We start from the raw sequence: 19364 nt of genomic DNA, 5'->3' as shown, positions 1-19364 counted from the left end.
AAGTCGCCTGAGAAAGCTCCGGGTGCGGAGGGAACCGTGCCGCAGACTTGGCCTCTGCCTGCACCGGGCCGGCTCAGGGAGCCAGGGATGACAGAGCTTACCTTCTGCCTCCAAGGCAGCGATGAGTCGGACTCCCACTGCCATGGCCACGTTGGAAAAGAGGCACAGGAAGATCTTCTGGAGCGGGCTCCGCTGCGAGTAGTTGAAGCCGAGGTACAGGTACGGCAGGTAGGTGAGGAAGAAGACGATGCCTCCCACAGCAGTTCCAACATGGGCTGCAAGAGAAGGCAGCAATAGGGCACCAGCCACTGCAGCTCAGGCCCCGCTCTGGGTCACAGTCAGCTAGTGCTGTGAATTCAGCACACAGTTTCACAAGCAGGAGATTTTTGTAAGCATGTTGGTTGGGCCTGTGTTGGGGCGCATCTGCTGCGCTGTGCCTGTGCTGCTCCGAGTGCGGCTTCTCCACTTCCGACAGCGGGAAGGCAGCAGACAGCTCCAGCACGTGGGCTTCCTACATCCCAGTTCCTGGCTTCAGCCTGCCTCACACACCTGGATGCTCTGGTCCTTCGGGAGGTGAACCAGCAGATGAAAGTCTTTTCCTTTCTGTCTCTCTTTCAGATAAATAAAACCTTTTATTGAAAGATATTTAACAAGGTTGTAGAAAACAAAAAGTTTATTTTGGCACAAGTAATTTTTAAAAAATATTTATTTATTTTTATTGGAAAGGCAGATGTACAGAGGAGAGACAGAAAGAAAGATCTTTCCTCTGATGATTTACTCCCCAAGTGACTGCAATGGCCAGAGCTGAGCCGCTCTGAAGCCAGGAGCCTCTTTGAGGTCTCCCATGTAGGTGCAGGGTCCCAAGGCTTAGGCTCGTCCTTGACTGCTGTCCCAGGCCACAAGCAGGGAGCTGGATGGGAGGCAGGGAAGCTAGGACACAAACTGGCACCCCCACAGGACTCCATACTTGGAGGCGGAGGATTAGTCAGTTGAGCCAATGTTCTGGGTCCAGCACAAGTAATTTTTGAAATCCATCCATAGTTTTTTTCAATAATATTAATTCCCATGAACTTTCTGAAGGCCTTTCATAGTTAGACTCCTACCAATGAAAGATAAAAAGGCAGATCCTCAAGAAAAGGTACAAAACATTTACCCTCCAAAACCACAGCAGGGCCCCGTGGTGTAGTCTAGTGGCCGGCATCCCACAGGGGTGCCAGATCATGTCCCAGCTGCTCCACTTCCACCTTGCTGCCTGCATGTGGCCTGGGAAAGCAGTCGAGGACGGTCCAGGGCCTTAGGACCCTGCACTCACATGGGAGACTCAAAAGAATTTCCAGACTCCTGGTTTCAACCTGGCCCATTTCCGGCCACTGCGGCTATCTAGTGAGTGGACCAGCAGGTAGAACATCTTTTTCTATCTCACCTTATCTCTGTAAATCTGGTTTTCAAATAAAAACAACTAAATCTTAAAAAAAAAAAAAAACACACATATTATTGCTACCTTTTCTTCAGCAAAATAGTGGCTTTATGTAGTATTTACTAAGTGGGCCTGGTACTGAGAGAAGCATTTTGTAGACACCACCTTATCTCATCTTCCAAACCTCCCTCTGGCAGAGGAGGAAGCTGAAGCTGGGCCGCATTACACAGACCTGCTCAATGTGGGCCAGCAGCACGTGAGGGGGTACTGACACCCCGTGGGGAGCACTGGCCCCAATCCTAGATGCTCCTTGCTAACGTGCTTCAGAAAACAGCAGAAGACACCCCAGACCTACATCTGCACATGGAAATCCCACAGAGCTCCAGGCCCCTGCTTTGACTCTGTTCAGATCTGGCGTTTGTGGCCATCTAGGGAATGACCCAGGACGCGCGTTCTCTCTCTATCCCTCTCTGTAACTACCTTCCAAATAAGTGAAGAAATAAATATACATTTTTTAAAATCTCTGCTAACACCAGGGAGCCTGATAATTATTGAGGAGTCCAGGTTTTCCAGGCCCTACAGAGTAGCTTCAGATTTGGAGATAAACCCAATTTTTTAAATTGAAATTTGGGAACCAAATTAAAGTTTGCAAATGTTTCAACTTCTAAAAAGTTACAACCAATGCTGGTGCCACAAACATAGTAAGCTAATCCTCTGTGGCACCAGTATCTCATTCAGGAGCCGATTCTAGTCCCAGCTGCTCCACTTCCCATCAAACTTCCTGTAAACGGCCTGGGAAAGTAGTGAGAGATGTTCCAAAGCCTTGGGCACCTGCACTCACATGGAGGACCCTGAGAAAGCTCCCGGCTCCTGGTTTTGGAATAGCTCAACTCAGTGACCCAACGGATAGAAGATCTTTCTCTGTGTGTCTCTCCTTCTCTCTAATTCTGCCTTTCAAATAAAAATAAAAGCAAATCTTCAAAAAACAAATTTACAATAATGATGGAAATGTGAGGACTGTGTATGTAGAAGAAACAGCTACAGTTGAGCCTAAGCTTGCCTCATGCAGCATTGACAGAGCTTCTGTCGTTTCCTGCATTTGCACTGTTTCTTTTGTAAAAGTTACTAAGTTTACTAAGTAAGTTTACTAAGCTCCTACAACATGACAGGTACTGTTTTCAGCATTATGTATGCAGTATCCCATTTAATCTTCCACACTGAATTATAAGAGCTGCCATTCTCACAATTTTACAGAAGGCAAATGAACAGGCTATTGACTTTAGTGAGACAGCGGCCACCCCTGGATGCAAACACAGCATGCTGAAGCCCCAGGGAGGAAGGGACAAAGACCTTTGTCCACTCGAGGAGTGGGAGGAGGGGAAACGGCTGCCCTCAGTGAGACAGGGTCAGGCTCAGAGGGAGTGTGCCTGATCTGAAGGAGCCCATGAACACTCCGCAACAGAAGGTCAGCAGACAGCGGGCAGTGCGATGAGAAGGTTATGACCCAAACAGGCCACGAATGGGAGCTGTGTAATGAAGCAAGGGAGGGGTGGCGTGGCGGTGCGCGTGTTCAGCTCCTGCTGGGGACGGTGCCTTTCAAGTCCCAACCACTTCACTTGTTTATTTATTTAATATAATACGAGAGAGAAAGTTAGGGAAAGAGAGAGAGAGAAGTAGAGACACAGAAAGAAAAGTCCTCCATTTGCTGGTTCACTCCCCAAATGGCTGCAATGGCGAAGCTGAAACCAGGAGCCAGAGGCTTCCTCCAGGTCTCCTGCATAGGTACAGGAGCCCAAATACTTGGGCCATCTTCAACTGCCTTCCCAGGAACATTAGCGGGGGAACTCACGCCGGTATGGGATGTCGGATTCGCAGGGGCTGAGAGCCAGCAGCGGCCCTTTCTTTGATTCTGATCCAGTCTCCTGCCCAGGCATCTGGGAAGGCAGGAGACGATGCTCAAGTGTCTGGATTGCCCCATCCACACAGGGGACCCGGAAGGCATCCCTGACTCCTGGCTTCAGTCTACTTCAACCTGGCTTTTCAGGGCACACGGAGGAATGAACTAGAAGGTGGAAGACCTCTCTCTATTACTTTGCCTTTCAAAGCAGCAAACAGGAGGCCAGTGGTGTGGCTCAGCACATTAGCTGTCTGTGATGCCAATCACCCCTCTGAGCACCAGCTGGAGCCCTTCCTGTCCTCTTGTGACTCAGCGTCCTGTGAACGCCCATAGGGAAGCAGCAGATACCTGGGCTCCTGCATTGCATGTCTCAAACACAACAATATAAACAATAAGATTTTACTAGGGATTGTATGCAACCCACATCCATGTGGGGATTAAATTTTCCCACTAAAAATGTTAAAGTTTCCAACCCCTGAGCACAAACTCTCTACTGATATAAGTATTTGTTCGAAAGGCAGTTACAGTGAAGGAGGACTCGGCAAAGGCGAGATAGGTATTCCATCGCCATTCCGTTCACCCGCGGTCACGAGAGGGAGCAAGAACAGGCCGCGCGGAAGCCACGGCTCCACGGGCGCCTCCCCGGACGTTACCGCGCCTCCCCGGACAGTACAGCGCCTCCCCGGACGTTACAGCGCCTCCCCGGACAGTACAGCGCCTCCCCGGACGTTACCGCGCCTCCCCGGACGTTACCGCGCCTCCCCGGACAGTACAGCGCCTCCCCGGACGTTACCGCGCCTCCCCGGACAGTACAGCGCCTCCCCGGACGTTACCGCGCCTCCCCGGACGTTACCGCGCCTCCCCGGACGTTACCGCGCCGCACCGGACATTACAGCGCCTCCCCGGACATTACAGCGCCTCCCCGGACGTTACCGCGCCTCCCCGGACATTACCGCGCCTCCCCGGACAGTACAGCGCCTCCCCGGACGTTACAGCGCCTCCCCGGACGTTACCGCGCCGCACCGGACATTACAGCGCCTCCCCGGACGTTACCGCGCCTCCCCGGACGTTACAGCGCCTCCCCGGACGTTACAGCGCCTCCCCGGACGTTACCGCGCCTCCCCGGACGTTACCGCGCCTCCCCGGACGTTACCGCGCCGCACCGGACGTTACAGCGCCTCCCCGGACGTTACAGCGCCTCCCCGGACGTTACCGCGCCTCCCCGGACGTTACCGCGCCTCCCCGGACGTTACCGCGCCTCCCCGGACGTTACCGCGCCTCCCCGGACAGTACAGCGCCTCCCCGGACAGTACAGCGCCTCCCCGGACGTTACAGCGCCTCCCCGGACGTTACAGCGCCTCCCCGGACAGTACCGCGCCTCCCCGGACGTTACCGCGCCTCCCCGGACGTTACCGCGCCTCCCCGGACAGTACAGCGCCTCCCCGGACGTTACAGCGGAGCAGCCAGGACTCCAACCAGCGCGCCAACCACAATGACCATCACAGCTAGGCTCAACCCAATTTTATTACAGTGTCTTTTCCAGCTTTGCTGTCAAGTTCATACTGGCCTTATACTAAGTAATACTAAGTAATTGAAATTTTTAATTTTTTTTTTACTTTTGAATTGCAAAAGGTTTTTTTTTTTATTCCGGATACAAGTATCTAATGTTATTTGAAAATGCTTTCTCCCAGCCCTTGGGGGTGTCTTTTTGATGGTATCTTTGAAGCACAAAACTATTTAACTTTGATGAACTCAAATTTGCCAAATTTTTTGCAGCTTTTCCTTATATTTTTGATATTATTTATTTATTTTAAACATTGATTCATTTTTACTGCGAAGTCAGATTTACAGAGAGGAGGAGAGACAGAAAGATCTTCCATTCATTGATTTACTTCCCAAGTGACTGTAATGGGTGGAGCTGAGTCACTCTGAAGCCAGGAGTCAGGAGCTTCTTCTGGGTCCCCCACATGAGTGCAGGGTCCCAAGGCCTTGAGCCATCCTCGACTGCTTTCCCAGGCCACAAGGAGGAAGCTGGATGGGAAGTGGAGCAGCTAGGACACAAACCAGTGCCCATATGAGATCCCAGTGGCATCAAGGCAAGGAGTTAGCCACTAGGCTATCGTGCCGGGCTCTCTTTTTTATTTATTACACATGTTTTTAAAATATTCATTTATTTTTATTGGAAAGGCAGATATACAGAGATGAGGAGAGACAGAGAGAAAGATCTTCCATTTGATGATTCACTCCGCAAGCAGCTGCAACGGCCAGAGCTAAGCCAATCCAAAGCCAGGAGCCAGGAGCCTCTTCCAGGTCTCCAATGTGGGTGCAGGGTCCCAAGGCTCTGGGCCGTCCTTGACTGCTTTCCCAGGCCACAAGCAGGGAGCTGGATGGTAAGCGGGGGCCACTGGGATTAGAACCAGTGCCCATATGGGATGCTGGCTCATTCTAGGCGAGGACTTTAGCCATTACACTATCATGCTGGGCCCTATTAAAGATTTTTTTTTTTTAAAGGCAGAGTTACAGAGAGAAGGAAAGACAGGAAGAAAGAACTCTTTCATTTGCTGGTCTACTACACAAATGGCTACAATGGCTGGAGTTGAGCCAGTTCAAACCAGGATTCAGGAGTTTCTTCTGGAGCTCTCACGCAGGTGCAGGGGTCAAGGGAAATGGATAGAAAGTGGAGCAGCTGGAGCTTGATCCAACACCCATATGGAACACTTACACTTCAAGTTGGAATCCCAACCTGCTACGTTGTGGTGCCAGCCTTAGTGGTACCCTTTCTAAGGAATCACCGTCCATCCCAAGACCACGAAGATTCTCCAGTGTTTCCTTTAGGATCCCATCATCTCGGTTCTTCCCTTGAAGTTTATAATCCACTTAGAGAGCTTTGCAATGATGTGATTTAGCTGTCCAGGGTCATTCTTGTGAATACCGTTATACAGCTGTTCCAGCAGAGTTGTTCAAGACTATTCCTTCAGGACTGACACAAAGGCTCAGATGGCTAATCAGCCACATTGCAACACTGGCATCCCATATAGATGGGTTTCAGATCAGCTCAGCTCTAGCCACAGTGGCCATTTGGGGAGTGAACCAGTGGATGGAAGAGCTTTCCGTCATCTATCCTTCTCTCTGTAAATCTGCCTTTCCAATAAAAATCTGGAAACAAAGAAAGAGAGAAAGAGAGAAGGGGGAGGGAGAGAGGGGAAGGAAGGAATGGAGGGAGGGAGAGAGAGAGAAAAGAAAAGAAAGGAAAAGAAAAAAAGAAGAGAGAAGAAAAGAAAAGCAGACAGACAGACAGACAACTCCTGACCTATCAGGTGTCTGCCCCTGCGGACAGCCACTGGCCAGCGCGGTGGGCAGCGTGGCGTACCCTGCCCTCACCTGCTCTTCACTACATCTGCTTCCCACTCCTCATTGTTCTTTGTGTTTTATTTCTAGCCCTCTGCTTCTCTGTACAAGATTTATTTATTTTTAATCAACGGGTAGTTACAAAGAGAGAATAAGAGGCAGATCAAACTGGCATCTGTATGTGATGTCAGCACCACAGGAGCCACACAGAGCTGGTTTCTTACACTTGACCACAAGTTGAAATTTTCAGTTTTCAACCACTTGTATCCTGTAAGTCGTATGACACAGGCACGCTTAGATGCTGCTCATGCTCCAAGTTCACTTCACGCCTGTTACCTCCTACCAGAGTAGTGTGTGTGTGAGTGTATGAGTGTGAGAGTATGTGTGAGTGTGTGTGACAGTATGTGTGAACTAGAGTTTGAAACAGAACACACTGTTCTGGACCATTCAATTTTCAAAGAATTCATCTTCATCTTGGCTAAGCCAACGTTTTTCAGGGCCTACATATTAGAACATGCTATTTGATACAAAAATACTCATCAGTGATAAAGTGCCTTCCTTCCTTCACACCACATTGCTCCTACTCTTTCTGGCCCCCCGTTGCTGGCCTGCCCTCTGTCACCGCTGTGTCTACACTAGGCTCCCACCTCACTGCTCTGCACTCTGACTTGGGCTGGCCTGCCGTCTGTCACCGCTGTGTCTACACTAGGCTCCCACCTCACTGCTCCTGCACTCTGACGTGGACTCCATTTCTGTCATTTCTGGCCCTGAGGGACCTGTTCTGCAGACAGTCTCTGACAGAACAAAGGCCCGGAAGCTCCTCTCTTCCTGCAGCGCTCTAGAAGGCTCCCTAGCGTTGCACCCCAACGTCTCAGTCAAGACCAGAAAATCTTCTACCCTGGATTTCTAACCCCTCCATTCCCTTACAAATTGAGCCTTCATATTTGCCTCCACTTAAAACTATAGTAAGCAATCAAATGAAGCATAAAACATGCCATTATGGAGATGATTCCACAGCCTTTAATGCAAATATAATTCTTGCATTGCTATGCTAATCTTCCAAGTGAGCACTTGGCACTGAAGGAGTAATTACTGACGCTGGAGGTAATGGGAACTGCAAAGCTGGGAGAAACGAAATCCATAAGCCCTGCCTGGCACAAAGTTAAACAGGACTCACCTCTTTGGAAGAATGTGCTGATCATGAATGCAAAGAAAATTGTAGCAGTGGCAAAACACATTAGAAAAATAAATATCAAAGTGGGTTCACTATTCCTGAACACTGCAACACCATTCACCTGCAAAACAAAAACAAGGGGCAAAATTTTTACACAGAAAGGAGGCAAAAGCATCAGGTACCTTTCAGAATGTACTTAAGCTTCAGAGTACCTTAAAACAAACAACTCAGAGATTTTAAAATTTTTTAAAGATTTATTTTATTCTTATTGGAAAGTCAGATATACAGAGAGGAGGAAACAGAGAGGAAGATCTTCTGTCTGATGATTCACTCCCCAAGTGACCGCAACAGCCAGTGCTGCACCGATCTGAAGCCAGGAGCCAGGAATTTCCTCTGGGTCTCCCACGCGGGTGCAGGAACCCAAGGGTTTGGGCCGTCCTCAACTGCTTTCCCAGGTCACAGGCAGGGAGCTGCATGGGAAGTGGAGCTGAAGTCCCCACCTTGAACGCCCCGGGATTCCATATGGGCACCAGTTCTAATCCTGGCAGCTCCACTTCCCATCCAGCTCCCTGCTTGTGGCCTGGGAAAGCAGTTGAGGATGGCCCAAAGCCTTGGGACCCTGCACCCATGTGGGAGACCTAGAGGAAGCTCCTGGATCCTAGCGTTGGATCGGTGCAGCATTGGCCATTGCAGTCACTTGGGGAGTGAGTCATCGGACGGAAGATCTTCCTCTCTGTCTCTCCTCCTCTCTGTATATCTTTGTAATAAAAATAACAAATAAATCTTTAAAAAAAAAGATGACATACTGTCAAATTTTTAAAAAATCTGTCAGTTCTCCAGCAAATTAACCTACAAATATAAATCAATTCAAATGAAATTATGAATGATAAAATGTTTCCACAATAATCTCACTTAAATGGGGGGAAGTATCCAAGCCACTTGGACAGAACCCTTGGAATATGTACATGTGGAGACTCTGGGTTGATGTGAGGTGACAGTTCCTCATCCCTGGGTACTGCATGTGGAAAGTCATGAGTGGTTTTCCCCTTTGTTTCAACCCTCCCCCCAAGAACAAGAAGAAATGGTAAATTTGGAAGTAATGAATTCACTCAGTTTTCCCTAACCTTCAATCCTTCCCATCCTGATCAAACATGTAATCATTTAAAAAAGAAAAAAAAAATCCCACTCACAGTCCCTACTTGAAGGCAAGTGAGGAAGGCAAAGACGGGAAGAAGCTCTCCCCAATCCTGAGGTCCAAAGGCTGACTCCCCAGTCTCAGCACCCCACATCTCAGTGGTAATGAATCACTGTGTTTCCATCCCCTTCTAGATAGCTGCACCCCGCCCCCACCAGATTAGATGTATTTTTCACTGCTAGCTTGGCACACCATGAAGGACAGCAAGAGACACGTACCTCTACACAGAAGAGAATGGTCATGACAAGAACTGCAACGGAGACGGAAACAAAGAACAAGATGAACCAAGCAACCCAGTGCAGCCAGTTGTCCAGTCCCATCATACACATATACTCCTGGAAGGAGAAAAAGAATCTGACATTACGCTCTAACTGGTTTAGCTCATCAATCTGTTCCTGAGATCCCAGCACACTGGGATGAGAACTGGCTCACAGAGAGACTGAGTGAGCTGGAAAGAAGAATACAAACCAGTGAGCGCCACTTAGACAGTTTAGGTGTGGGAGAAACATGCCTTGTATTAAAATGACTCTTCATGGGCCCAGCACAATGGCTCAGTGGCTAAATCCTTGCCTTGAATGCTGCCAGGGTCCCATGTGGGCGTCGGTTCTAATCCCGGCAGCCCTGCTTCCCATCCAGCTCCCTGCTTGTGGCCTGGGAAAGCAGCCGAGGATGGCCCAGAGCCTTGGGACCCTGCACCCACATGGGAGACCCAGAAGAAGCTCCTGGCTCCTGGCTTCGGATCAGCTCAGTTCCAACCACTGTGGCCACCTGGGGAGTGAACCAGTGGATGGAAGATCTTTCATTTTGTCTCTCTTTCTCTGTAAATAATCTGCCTTTCCAATTAAAAATAAATTACTCTTTATTTATAACAGCAAGTCGACTGTCAGTTCATTCACAGTGTGAATACCTACTCTAAGTGCATGACTGCAGTGGTTCTGAAGATAAAAATAAACCTCTTAGGACTGGCATCACGGTGTGATGGGTGAAGCCACTGCTGTGACAGCCAAGTCCCACATGGGCGCCAGTTCAGGTCCCCATGGCTCTACTTCTGATCCCACTCCCTGCTGATAGGCCCTGGGAGAGCAACGGGAGAGGTTCACGGTGCTCGAGCCTCTGCACACATGGGGAGACTCCGGCTTCAGTCTGGCTCTTGTAGACATTTGGGGAGTGAACCAGCGGATGAAGATTTGTTTCTCTCTCCCTCCCTCTCTCTCAGTGACTCTCTTTCAAATAATCATTTAAAAAACTGAACCTAAACACTTACTGGGTTCTCATTTAAATTCTATTGATGGTTAGAATTGAAATTTTTCTTTTAAGAGTGCTCTGTTCTCTACAGAACAGACTAAAGGATAAAATAGAAAACATGATCAATCTGATGAAAAAGTCAAGCATTTGATACCCACCACCTGTCAGCACTTCTTTGTTAGGTGAATCTCCAGTCAAATCTGGAAACTGAGAGGGAAGTCCAGGAACACAATAGGAAATCCTGGTTTCCCGGGGTTTTCCACAGGTGCAGAGTGTCCCAGTGAGCGCAGGGTCTCACTACATCTATCATTACAGCAAGGCCGCTGCATCGCGCCACCGACAGCCTCACCATGCCACCGCCCATGCACCGGCTCACCACTCACAAGCCTTTTCTTTACACCTTCCCTCGGCGGGCAGTACTCTTCCCGGGGGGACAGTACTCTTCCTGCTGGGGGGGGACAGTATTCTTGCCATCCAGGGACAGTGGGGCTGGACAGTTCCAGTCCATAAGCAAAGCGAGGGTGCTTCAAGTTAAATTCAACCTGGAGCTCGTTCCTACTTGGGTGATTTTTCGCGAGCAGTGTCTGCACCGCTCTGGGACAGGAGAAAGAGTTACCTTCAGTTTTCTCTCTTTCTCCAGTGAAATGGAATTGATGATAATGAGCTCAAAACAGATGAAGCTGAGCATGAGGAGCAGCGGGAAATCATTCTGGAGAACCAGGAAGAACTTGTCTTGGATAAAGGGTCCATAAGGGAATCTCTTCAGGAGCACGCTAAGGCTGTCCAACAGGCTGACTGCCGCGGTCTGGGCATGCTGCCACATGATGGCTTTGTCCACAGCATGCTGTATGGCCAGGAAGCCTTCTCTGTTGTATCCTGTAAGAAAACAGCACACCTCAAGCACAAGAAACTCTTTAAAAAGGCACAAGACGCAAAACAGATGACTCAGATGGAGTCCGGCTAAGTCGTTCTGACGGACAAGGCGGCATTAGGAAAGGCATTCCCTATAGACCAGACATTCACGGGGAGAAGGTGGCAACACAGAGCCATGGGTCTGAGGGAGACATCTGCAGGATAAGAACTTCCCTTTAGGGCTCAGGCTTTGGGCAGAGTGTACCCTGGAAGCAGCTAAATGACTTGTCTCTGAGTCGGCACTGCTGCCACACTCCACACCACGTCACAGGCGACCTGCACTTCAACAGAATAACTGGCTTTTCAAAAAGACCAAGATCCCTGGTTTGGGAGTTTTGTACGAGATGCTGACTCCACCTCCAAGCAGGCTGGCCAGTCCCCAACGTGGGCGAGTCAGGGTGAAGTAGTACTGGAGCAGTGATGACCATGGATGGCCTTTGGATGGCCTTGATCCTGGTGGACCCCCCCACTCACACTGTCAAGACGGAAAAGGGAAAAATAAATTGCTGGAAATAATGAGCTCTGGAAACTACTGCCGATTCTTGTTGGTGGGGGTACTGTGAATCTTTTCTAGGACAGTTAGTTGCCTGGAGGCTGTACCCTTAAATCCCTCACTAAGAGGGGTACCACAAACCTAATGTGAGTTGGAGAGCATGTCTGTCATGAGAAGATGAACTCAGGGATTTTCAGTCAGGTAGAGGACCCTCACTGTAGAGGACAGAGGGCAGCAGTGATGCAGGACGCATGCCCATGACACACACAGGTGTCTGCTCCGTCAGATCCAGCCAGACCCCTGTCCATGGCAGGGAGCGGGCTGCTACGAGAGAACCACGGTCAAGGCTATCTTTCACGTTCAGAGAAGGATGCAGGAGCAGAAGGAACAGCTAGTCCATGGGACAGCATGAAAGAGGCCACAGCACCAGCCTTGAGACCAACTCCATGTGCCAGAACCACACTCCATGTCCCAGGACCACACTCCATGTCCCAGGACCACTCCATGTCCCAGGACCACACTCCATGTCCCAGGACCACACTCCATGTCCCAGGACCACACCCAATGTCCAGGACCACACTCCATGTCCCAGGACCACTCCATGTCCCAGAACCACTCCATGTCCCAGGACCACACCCAATGTCCACGACCACACTCCATGACCCAGGACCACTCCATATCCCAGGACCACACTCCATGTCCCAGAACCACTCCATGTCCCAGGACCACACCCAATGTCCCAGGACCACACCCAATGTCCCAGGACCACTCCATGTCCCAGAACCACTCCATGTCCCAGGACCACACCCAATGTCCAGGACCACACTCCATGACCCACGACCACTCCATGTCCCAGAACCACTCCATGTCCCAGGACCACTCCATGTCCCAGGACCGCACTCCATGTCCCAGGACCACTCCATGTCCCAGGACCACACTCCATGTCCCAGGACCACACTCCATGTCCCAGGACCACTCCATGCCTCAGTACCACACTCCATATCCCAGAACCACTCCATGTCCCAGAACCACTCCATGTCCCAGGACCACACTCCAATGTCCACGACCACACTCCATGACCCAGGACCACTCCATGTCCCAGGACCGCACTCCATGTCCCAGGACCACACTCCATGCCTCAGTACCACACTCCATGTCCCAGGACCACACTGGACAATGGAAATCCCATTTCCCTTCCTGGGGAAATCCCAACCCTCTGGGTAAGTGGATTTTTATTTGACAGAATAAATATATATTCTATATTCTCTTAATCTATTCTAAATCTATATTCTCTATAGGGAGAAGGCGAGACAGAAAGAGAAAGATCTTCCATATGTTGGTTCACTCCCCAAATATCCACAACTGCTGGAGCTTAGTTGATCTAAAGGCGGTTACAATCTGTGTGCGTGCGTGTTTGTGTTTGTGTATGTGTTATGATGGCAAGTAGGGGAGACAGAGACTGGTTCATTCCTAAATAGTCACAGCAGCCTGAGCTGAGTAGAAGAGCCTGGAGCTGGGTTTGGGTGTCCCATTGGGCAGGAACCCAGGCACTTGGGCCATCTTCTGCTGCCTTCCCAGGCACATGAATAGGGAGCTGGAAATAGAGTAGCCGAGACTCAAACTGGCACTCTAACTCATTCTAGGAATGGCTTAACCCAATACACCAACACTGGCCCATCAGTACATTTCTCAACAAACGGAGTTCTTTTTTAATGCTTTTTCTGTTGATTTATTTGAAATCCAGAGTTAGAGAGAGAGAGAGGAAGAGAGAGATACTTTCCACCTGCTGGTTCACTCCCCAGATGGCTGCAATGACCAGGGCTGGGTCAGGAGCAAAGAGCCAGGAGCTTGTTCTGGTCTCACCCATTGGTGGTAGGGGCCTAAACGTTGGTGTAAAATTCAGGAAACTGGAACAGTGAGCCCACCAGAGGGTAGAGATGTGAACCCTAGCCTGCTGACACAGGTCGTGGGCATTACAAATCACATCTTAACCACTAAGCCAACCACCTGCTCGTCATATACTTTTCTATAAACAGGAGAAGTTCCTACACACATTAGCCTAGGGCAGGGGTTCATATTTCTTGTTCCTGTAGAACGCTCCTACCCTTCCTTCAAGCAAAATCTTTACAGTCAGATCTGCTTTAGCTCACTTCAGAACACAAGTGTTTTACTGAAGGTCACTTTTGGAAACGCTATTTCTTCAGCCTCCGGTGAAACATGAGTTCAGCAAGTATCCAGGCAGGAAAAACGACAACAGAATATCAGCAGAGACATGCGGCTGGACCAAGTGGTGGGATAAAGGGGAGGGGGCTTCCTTACCAGGGTTTCCTCCATCTTCCTGCGTGAATGCCCGTGGTTCTTGGCGTGGATTTGGAGGATAAAGGAAGGATGTGCACCAGCCTTCAGGGTTATCACGCAAAACAAACAAATTCTTGACTGGCAATACATTCCTCTGGATGTAACTGAAGCGCAAGGTGTACTTCACCTATGAAGAAGAAAGAGAGGCTCATTCTGTCCTGAGGTCCTGGGGTGCGGCAATCCTAAGACACAGCAGAGCCGTGCCTGGGGCCAGGGCTTACACTGGCAGGGGCCACGTTGGGGTGTCCTTCCTGTGACTGTTCTGGAAAAGCAGCACGGGCTCCTGAGCCGCAGCAGAGACAGCTGCAGGGATGAGATCTGGGATGAGGCAGGGAGAGCTGCAGGAGATGAGAGCTGGGGCTCTGCATCCAAGCAACCTGTCTAAGCCCATAACTGTCCATTGAAGTCCCACGTCACCTTGGCAAAGTTAATTTTATCTTTGTGCCTCTATCTGCCCTACAATGAACTGGGGATAATAACAAGAGAGCTCGTCTCAGACTGTCGTAGGAGTAAATGAGACATTCCCTACAGTGGGCCAGGCATCATTAAGTCCTTGAAAAATATTGGTGTCTATTCTATTAACCTCTTTCTTCACCTACCCACATTACATCCAAATTCTCACAAGTAACCAAAAGACCAACACAGGGTCCGGCGTGATGGCTCAGTGGCTGAACTCTCTCCTTGCAACTCCCGGGATCCCATGTTGGCACTGTTTCATGTCCCGGCAGCTCCACTCCCCGTCCAGCACCCTGCTTATGGGCTGGGAAAGCAGTCAAGAATGGCAGAAAACCTTGGGACCCTGTACCCGTGTTGGAGACCCAGAACAAGCTCTGGCTCCTGGCTTTGGATTAGCTCAGCTCTGGCCGTTGTGGCCATTTGGGGAATGAAGCAGCAGACAGAAGATCTTTCTGTCTCTCCTTCTCTCTGTGAATCTGCCCTTCTAATAAAACTTAGGAAAAAAAATATTAAAAAATAAAGATCATCTACACAGTACAAAAGCTATGTGTGAGGGGTTTTTTCATCTCCAAACATAAATCAAATATTCTTGGGTTCTGATTTTTCTTTGAATAAACACAGAGATCCACCATCTTTGAAGTCTGTGACGTTAGTAATAATGACCACAAAAACTAATTTCTCTGGAAAATTCCTCTAAGTATTTTTATAGGCATAAGCTCTTTGTTTCTCCTAACAGCTCTGTCAGCTGGGGGCGAATACCCACCATAGCACCCCACTGTGGACACTGAGGCTCAGAGCTGTAACTCCTCCAGGGTTACATAGCTAGTGCGTTGTAGAGTCCAGACTCAGACAGGTGTTGGCGTCCTGGTCTCTCAGTATGGATGCTTGTTCTTGTCAAGACTCTGAAAACTAGTCTAGGCTGTAAGCCACAAAAGGGGTCCATCCTCTCATCCCCTCTGGGAGTGAGATGGCCGAACTGCCGCAGAGGGAAATGGAGGGACGTGTCAGATGCATGGACAGGAAGGGTGGGTCTCTCAAGGAGACTGTTAGAGAAACATGTTCTTACCACAAGTGGCAAAGGTTCGCTGTTGTTAATGAATCTATGGTGAAAAACGATTCCTGTCAAAATGTAGAAAGCCTTTTGTTCCTTAATTATGAAATTTTCAAACACAGGCACCGAAGGGAAACCTAGAACTACAGAGAAAAATCTGATTAGTGTGTGGCTAGTCTGAAATCAAACCTGCCCCAATACTTCCTCTCTCCCTGGGGAGTGCCAGCTCACTCCTGCACTCACTCACCCACTTACCCTGCACTCACAGCAGGAGAGAGGGTGTGAGTCAACAGAGAGCAAGGTGCACAGGCTGAGAGACAGGGCTCTCATCATCCAGTTCAGAACTCCAACTGGGAAGTCTGTGCTCCCAGGAACTGAAGTTAAGGAAGTCATGTGAGGGAAGAAAAGAATTCAAGTCCCACTTCACGTAGGTTTGAGACACAGAACGAGCTTTGTGGTTTCTTAAACACTGCGCTCAGGGGCATTGTGGCACAGCTGGTGAAGCCACCGATGCCGACCTCAGCATCCCATGTGGGGGTTCACTGGTGTCCCAGCTGCTCCACTTCTGATCCAGACCTCTGATAATGACCTGGAAAGCAGAGCAACATGGCCCACGTGCTTGGGCCCCTGTGTCTATGGGGAAGGCCCAGGTGAAGCGTCTTGCTCCTGGCTTGTCTGTTGTAGCCACTGGGAGAGTGAACCAGCAGGCAGAAATCCTTTCTTTGTCTAAAACTGCTTAGAAGCAGGCACTTGGTATAGCCGTGAAACTGCCACCTGCGTTACCACAGTGGAGTGTGCAGCTTTAAACCTTGGCCACTCCGCCTTTACCCTGCTGATATGCACACTGGTAGGCCGCTCCCTCCCCTGGGCTCCTGCCTTCAGCCCAGGCTGTCCCAGCGGCAGCAGGCATTTAGGGAGTGCACCTGTGCATGGGGAAATCTCCCCCCACCTCAGTGTCTCTCAAGTAAAGAAATAAAAACTAAAAACAACGATTAAAATAAATAATCTTTTAAAAGGTAATGTAGAGGCCAGCAGTGTGACACAGAGGGTTAACCTGCTGCCTGAGATGTGAGCACTGCTTGGAGTCCCAGCTGATCCACTTCTGATCTAATTAGTTAATGTGCCTAAGAAAGCAGCAGACAACTTGAGTGCTCCCGGAACCCACATGGATGTGGAACTGAACATAAAGTTGGCAGCGTGGACCGGGGCGTCCCAGACACTGACACCAAATACCCAGTCCCTTGACTCATCACTGCTAACTCCAAAACCCAGCTTTAATCCTGCTGTGTCTCCATTTCCTTTGCTCATCTTTGTCCTCCTCAATTTTTAGATACTACTTCCTCCTAGTTACAGTTCCAGAGACATGTCTTGTAGAACATGTAACAGAAGCAGGTACCCCAAGTGGCAGCTTAGAGACCTGCACCCCACATTGCAGTGCTGGACTTCAGCCTCTGACTCCAGCTCTCTGCTGGTGCACATCCTGGCAAGGAGCAACAGCAGTTCCTCCAGAAATGGGGTCCCTGGGGTCCCTGTGGCAAATGGACTGTGTCCTGGCTCCTGCCTTCAGCCCAGGCCAGCCCTGGCTGTTGGGAGCGTCTGAGAAGTGAACCAGAGGTGGCAGCACTCTCTGTGGATCTCAAACAAATAGTAAATTAAACCGCATAACTTTTTTCCCCCTAAAATCTGTTTGATGGACGGCCTTTTGCATTAAGAAGAAATAAAAGTATTTTAACAAGGCCCGAGGCTCTCGATACGGTTGCTGCTCCCAGGTCTCCAGCCCCGTCTTCAAGGCACTTCAGTCTGGCTTGCTGACTTGCAGACCTTCAAGGCCTGGTCACCTGAGGGCCTCCCGACCCCCAAGGGCCCGGAGAGCCCTTACCCCTGAAACCTAACACCTTTCCAGTTCTTTTTTTTATATTTATTTTTTATTGCAAAATCAGATATACACAGAGGAGGAGAGGCAGAGAGGAAGATCTTCCTTCCGATGATTCACTCTCCAAGTGAGCGCAATGGCTGGTGCTACGCTGATCCAACGCTAGGATCCAGGACCTTCCTCTAGGTCTCCCACGCGGGTGCAGGGTCCCAAGGCTTTGGGCCGTCCTCGACTGCTTTCCCAGGCCACAAGCAGGGAGCTGGATGGGAAGTGGAGCTGCTGGGATTAGAACCGGTGCCCGTATGGGATCCCGGGGCATTCAAGGCGAGGACTTTAGCGGCTAGGCCACGGCGCCAGGTCCACACCTTTCCATTTCAAACTGCTTGTTCAGCAACTTTCACATATCAACTCTCTTTTCAGTTTTCCACTGTAGATCTTTCTGTGTTTTTTGGTTTTTTAATGTGGCAATCCCTTTTAAGGTAACTAAATCAGAGCAGTATTCCAGGATTTCAGGGAGGACCATTCAACACATTGTCCCCATTGAGTGGTGCTAAGGTAGGAAAAGAGAATTTTCTTTTCTACTTTATAGCCACATAAAAGAACTTCAATATGTTCATGGAAAGTGCTTATTATTAAGAAAACACACAAATTTCAAAATTTCTTTCAGTAAGATAAACTTATCCTTTAATTCAATTTTTCATGATCTTTCTGGAGCATTCTTACATTATTAGATCCCTTCTACAATCGCATATAATAATTGTAGTAATTATAAAAAAAAGTCTGCATCTGGCTTACACGCAGGCACACGGAAGGACAGGCCAGAGCACCTGCAGAACACCTAAATCCTGCCAAGCTTTCCAAGACCCGGGGGGCCCTGCCTCCCATCCAGCTCCCATCCAGCTTCCACCCACTTCCCATCCAGCTCCCTGCTTGTGGCCTGGGAAAGCAGAAGAGGATGGCCCAAAGCCTTGGGACCCTGCACCCGCGTGGGAGACCCAGAAGAGCTCCTGGCTCCTGGCTTTGGATCAGCTCAGCTCCAACCACTGCAGCCACTTGGGAAGTGAACCACCAGATGGAAGATCTGTCTCTATCCCCTTCTCTATGTAAATCTGCCTTTCTAATAAAAACAGATAAATCTTTAAAACACACACAAACACACGTAACAAACATTTAATAGCTAACATTGTGCTGCAAAGAAATGTCTCCAGTGTGTTGCTTGAAAGAATAAAGTGCCACATGGACGGATCTGCTAACTTCTAACTCCAGGACTTGCGACTGTGGAAAGCCCAGACTCAGAATCCACAGGAAAAAATGGACAACCTTGAACTTCACACTGCTCCCCGTCCCTCCCTGCCCTGTCTCACCTCCCAAGTCCACATCGAAGGACTGCTTCACCCTCTCCGTGATGGTCCTCAGCGTCTCACTCTTGGAAGGGATGTAGGCCAGCTGAAGTACACTTTTCTGAGGGTAATTGTAGAAGAATTCTGGCAGTGTGCTGATATCAAAAGCACTGTAGTTAGATGGAGCCCTTTTTCTTGAGACACTGTTGCAACGAAGATACAGTATGATTCCACAGAACAGAAACGGCATCAAGATTTCAAGGATCGAGACCAGGGTCTTCCGCTTCTGGAACAAACACAAAAGCTACAGGTTAGATACAAACACAAGTGAAAACCACCCTATAGCTTCCTCGTGTAACACATAAAGGGGCAGAGGGGTACCCAGAATGAGAAGTAGCTAAAAAGCATCTGCATTCAGCATTTCTATAACACCAGCTGCAGCACATCAGTAACAATGATGTCATCTTTCACAATGCAGGTTGATAACAGCACCATGGAAACATGCTTTGAGCATAGGAAACCACCCTTTATTCACCAGAGACCAAATCGCCTCGAGCATCCGGTGCTTTCCGAGGAGCTGTCTGACCCCCCAGACCCCTGTACCC

General features: G+C 49.4%; 1 protein-coding gene across 5 annotated transcripts in view; it reads right to left on the bottom strand.

Annotated features, from left to right (window-relative positions):
* The window catches only part of LOC101527717 (ATP-binding cassette sub-family A member 17-like), a 68842-nt gene that overhangs the window by 43168 nt on the left and 6310 nt on the right, over positions 1-19364 (bottom strand). For 2 of the 5 annotated variants that reach the window (XM_058680347.1, XM_058680346.1), the window contains exons 3-9: positions 18784-19045; positions 15562-15689; positions 14001-14166; positions 10893-11152; positions 9250-9366; positions 7840-7957; positions 102-275 (exon numbers count right to left, since the gene is read on the bottom strand). In XM_058680347.1, the coding sequence (XP_058536330.1) occupies positions 102-275; positions 7840-7957; positions 9250-9366; positions 10893-11152; positions 14001-14166; positions 15562-15689; positions 18784-19045 (1225 nt within the window). The remainder of the gene's footprint in view (positions 1-101; positions 276-7839; positions 7958-9249; positions 9367-10892; positions 11153-14000; positions 14167-15561; positions 15690-18783; positions 19046-19364) is intronic. The other 3 variants (XM_058680348.1, XM_058680349.1, XM_058680350.1) reach the window with 2 other exon arrangements.

Source organism: Ochotona princeps, chromosome 24 (assembly GCF_030435755.1).
Source record: "Ochotona princeps isolate mOchPri1 chromosome 24, mOchPri1.hap1, whole genome shotgun sequence".
NCBI classification, from domain to species: Eukaryota; Metazoa; Chordata; class Mammalia; order Lagomorpha; family Ochotonidae; genus Ochotona; species Ochotona princeps.
This window is presented reverse-complemented; position numbering and strand designations above follow the sequence as displayed.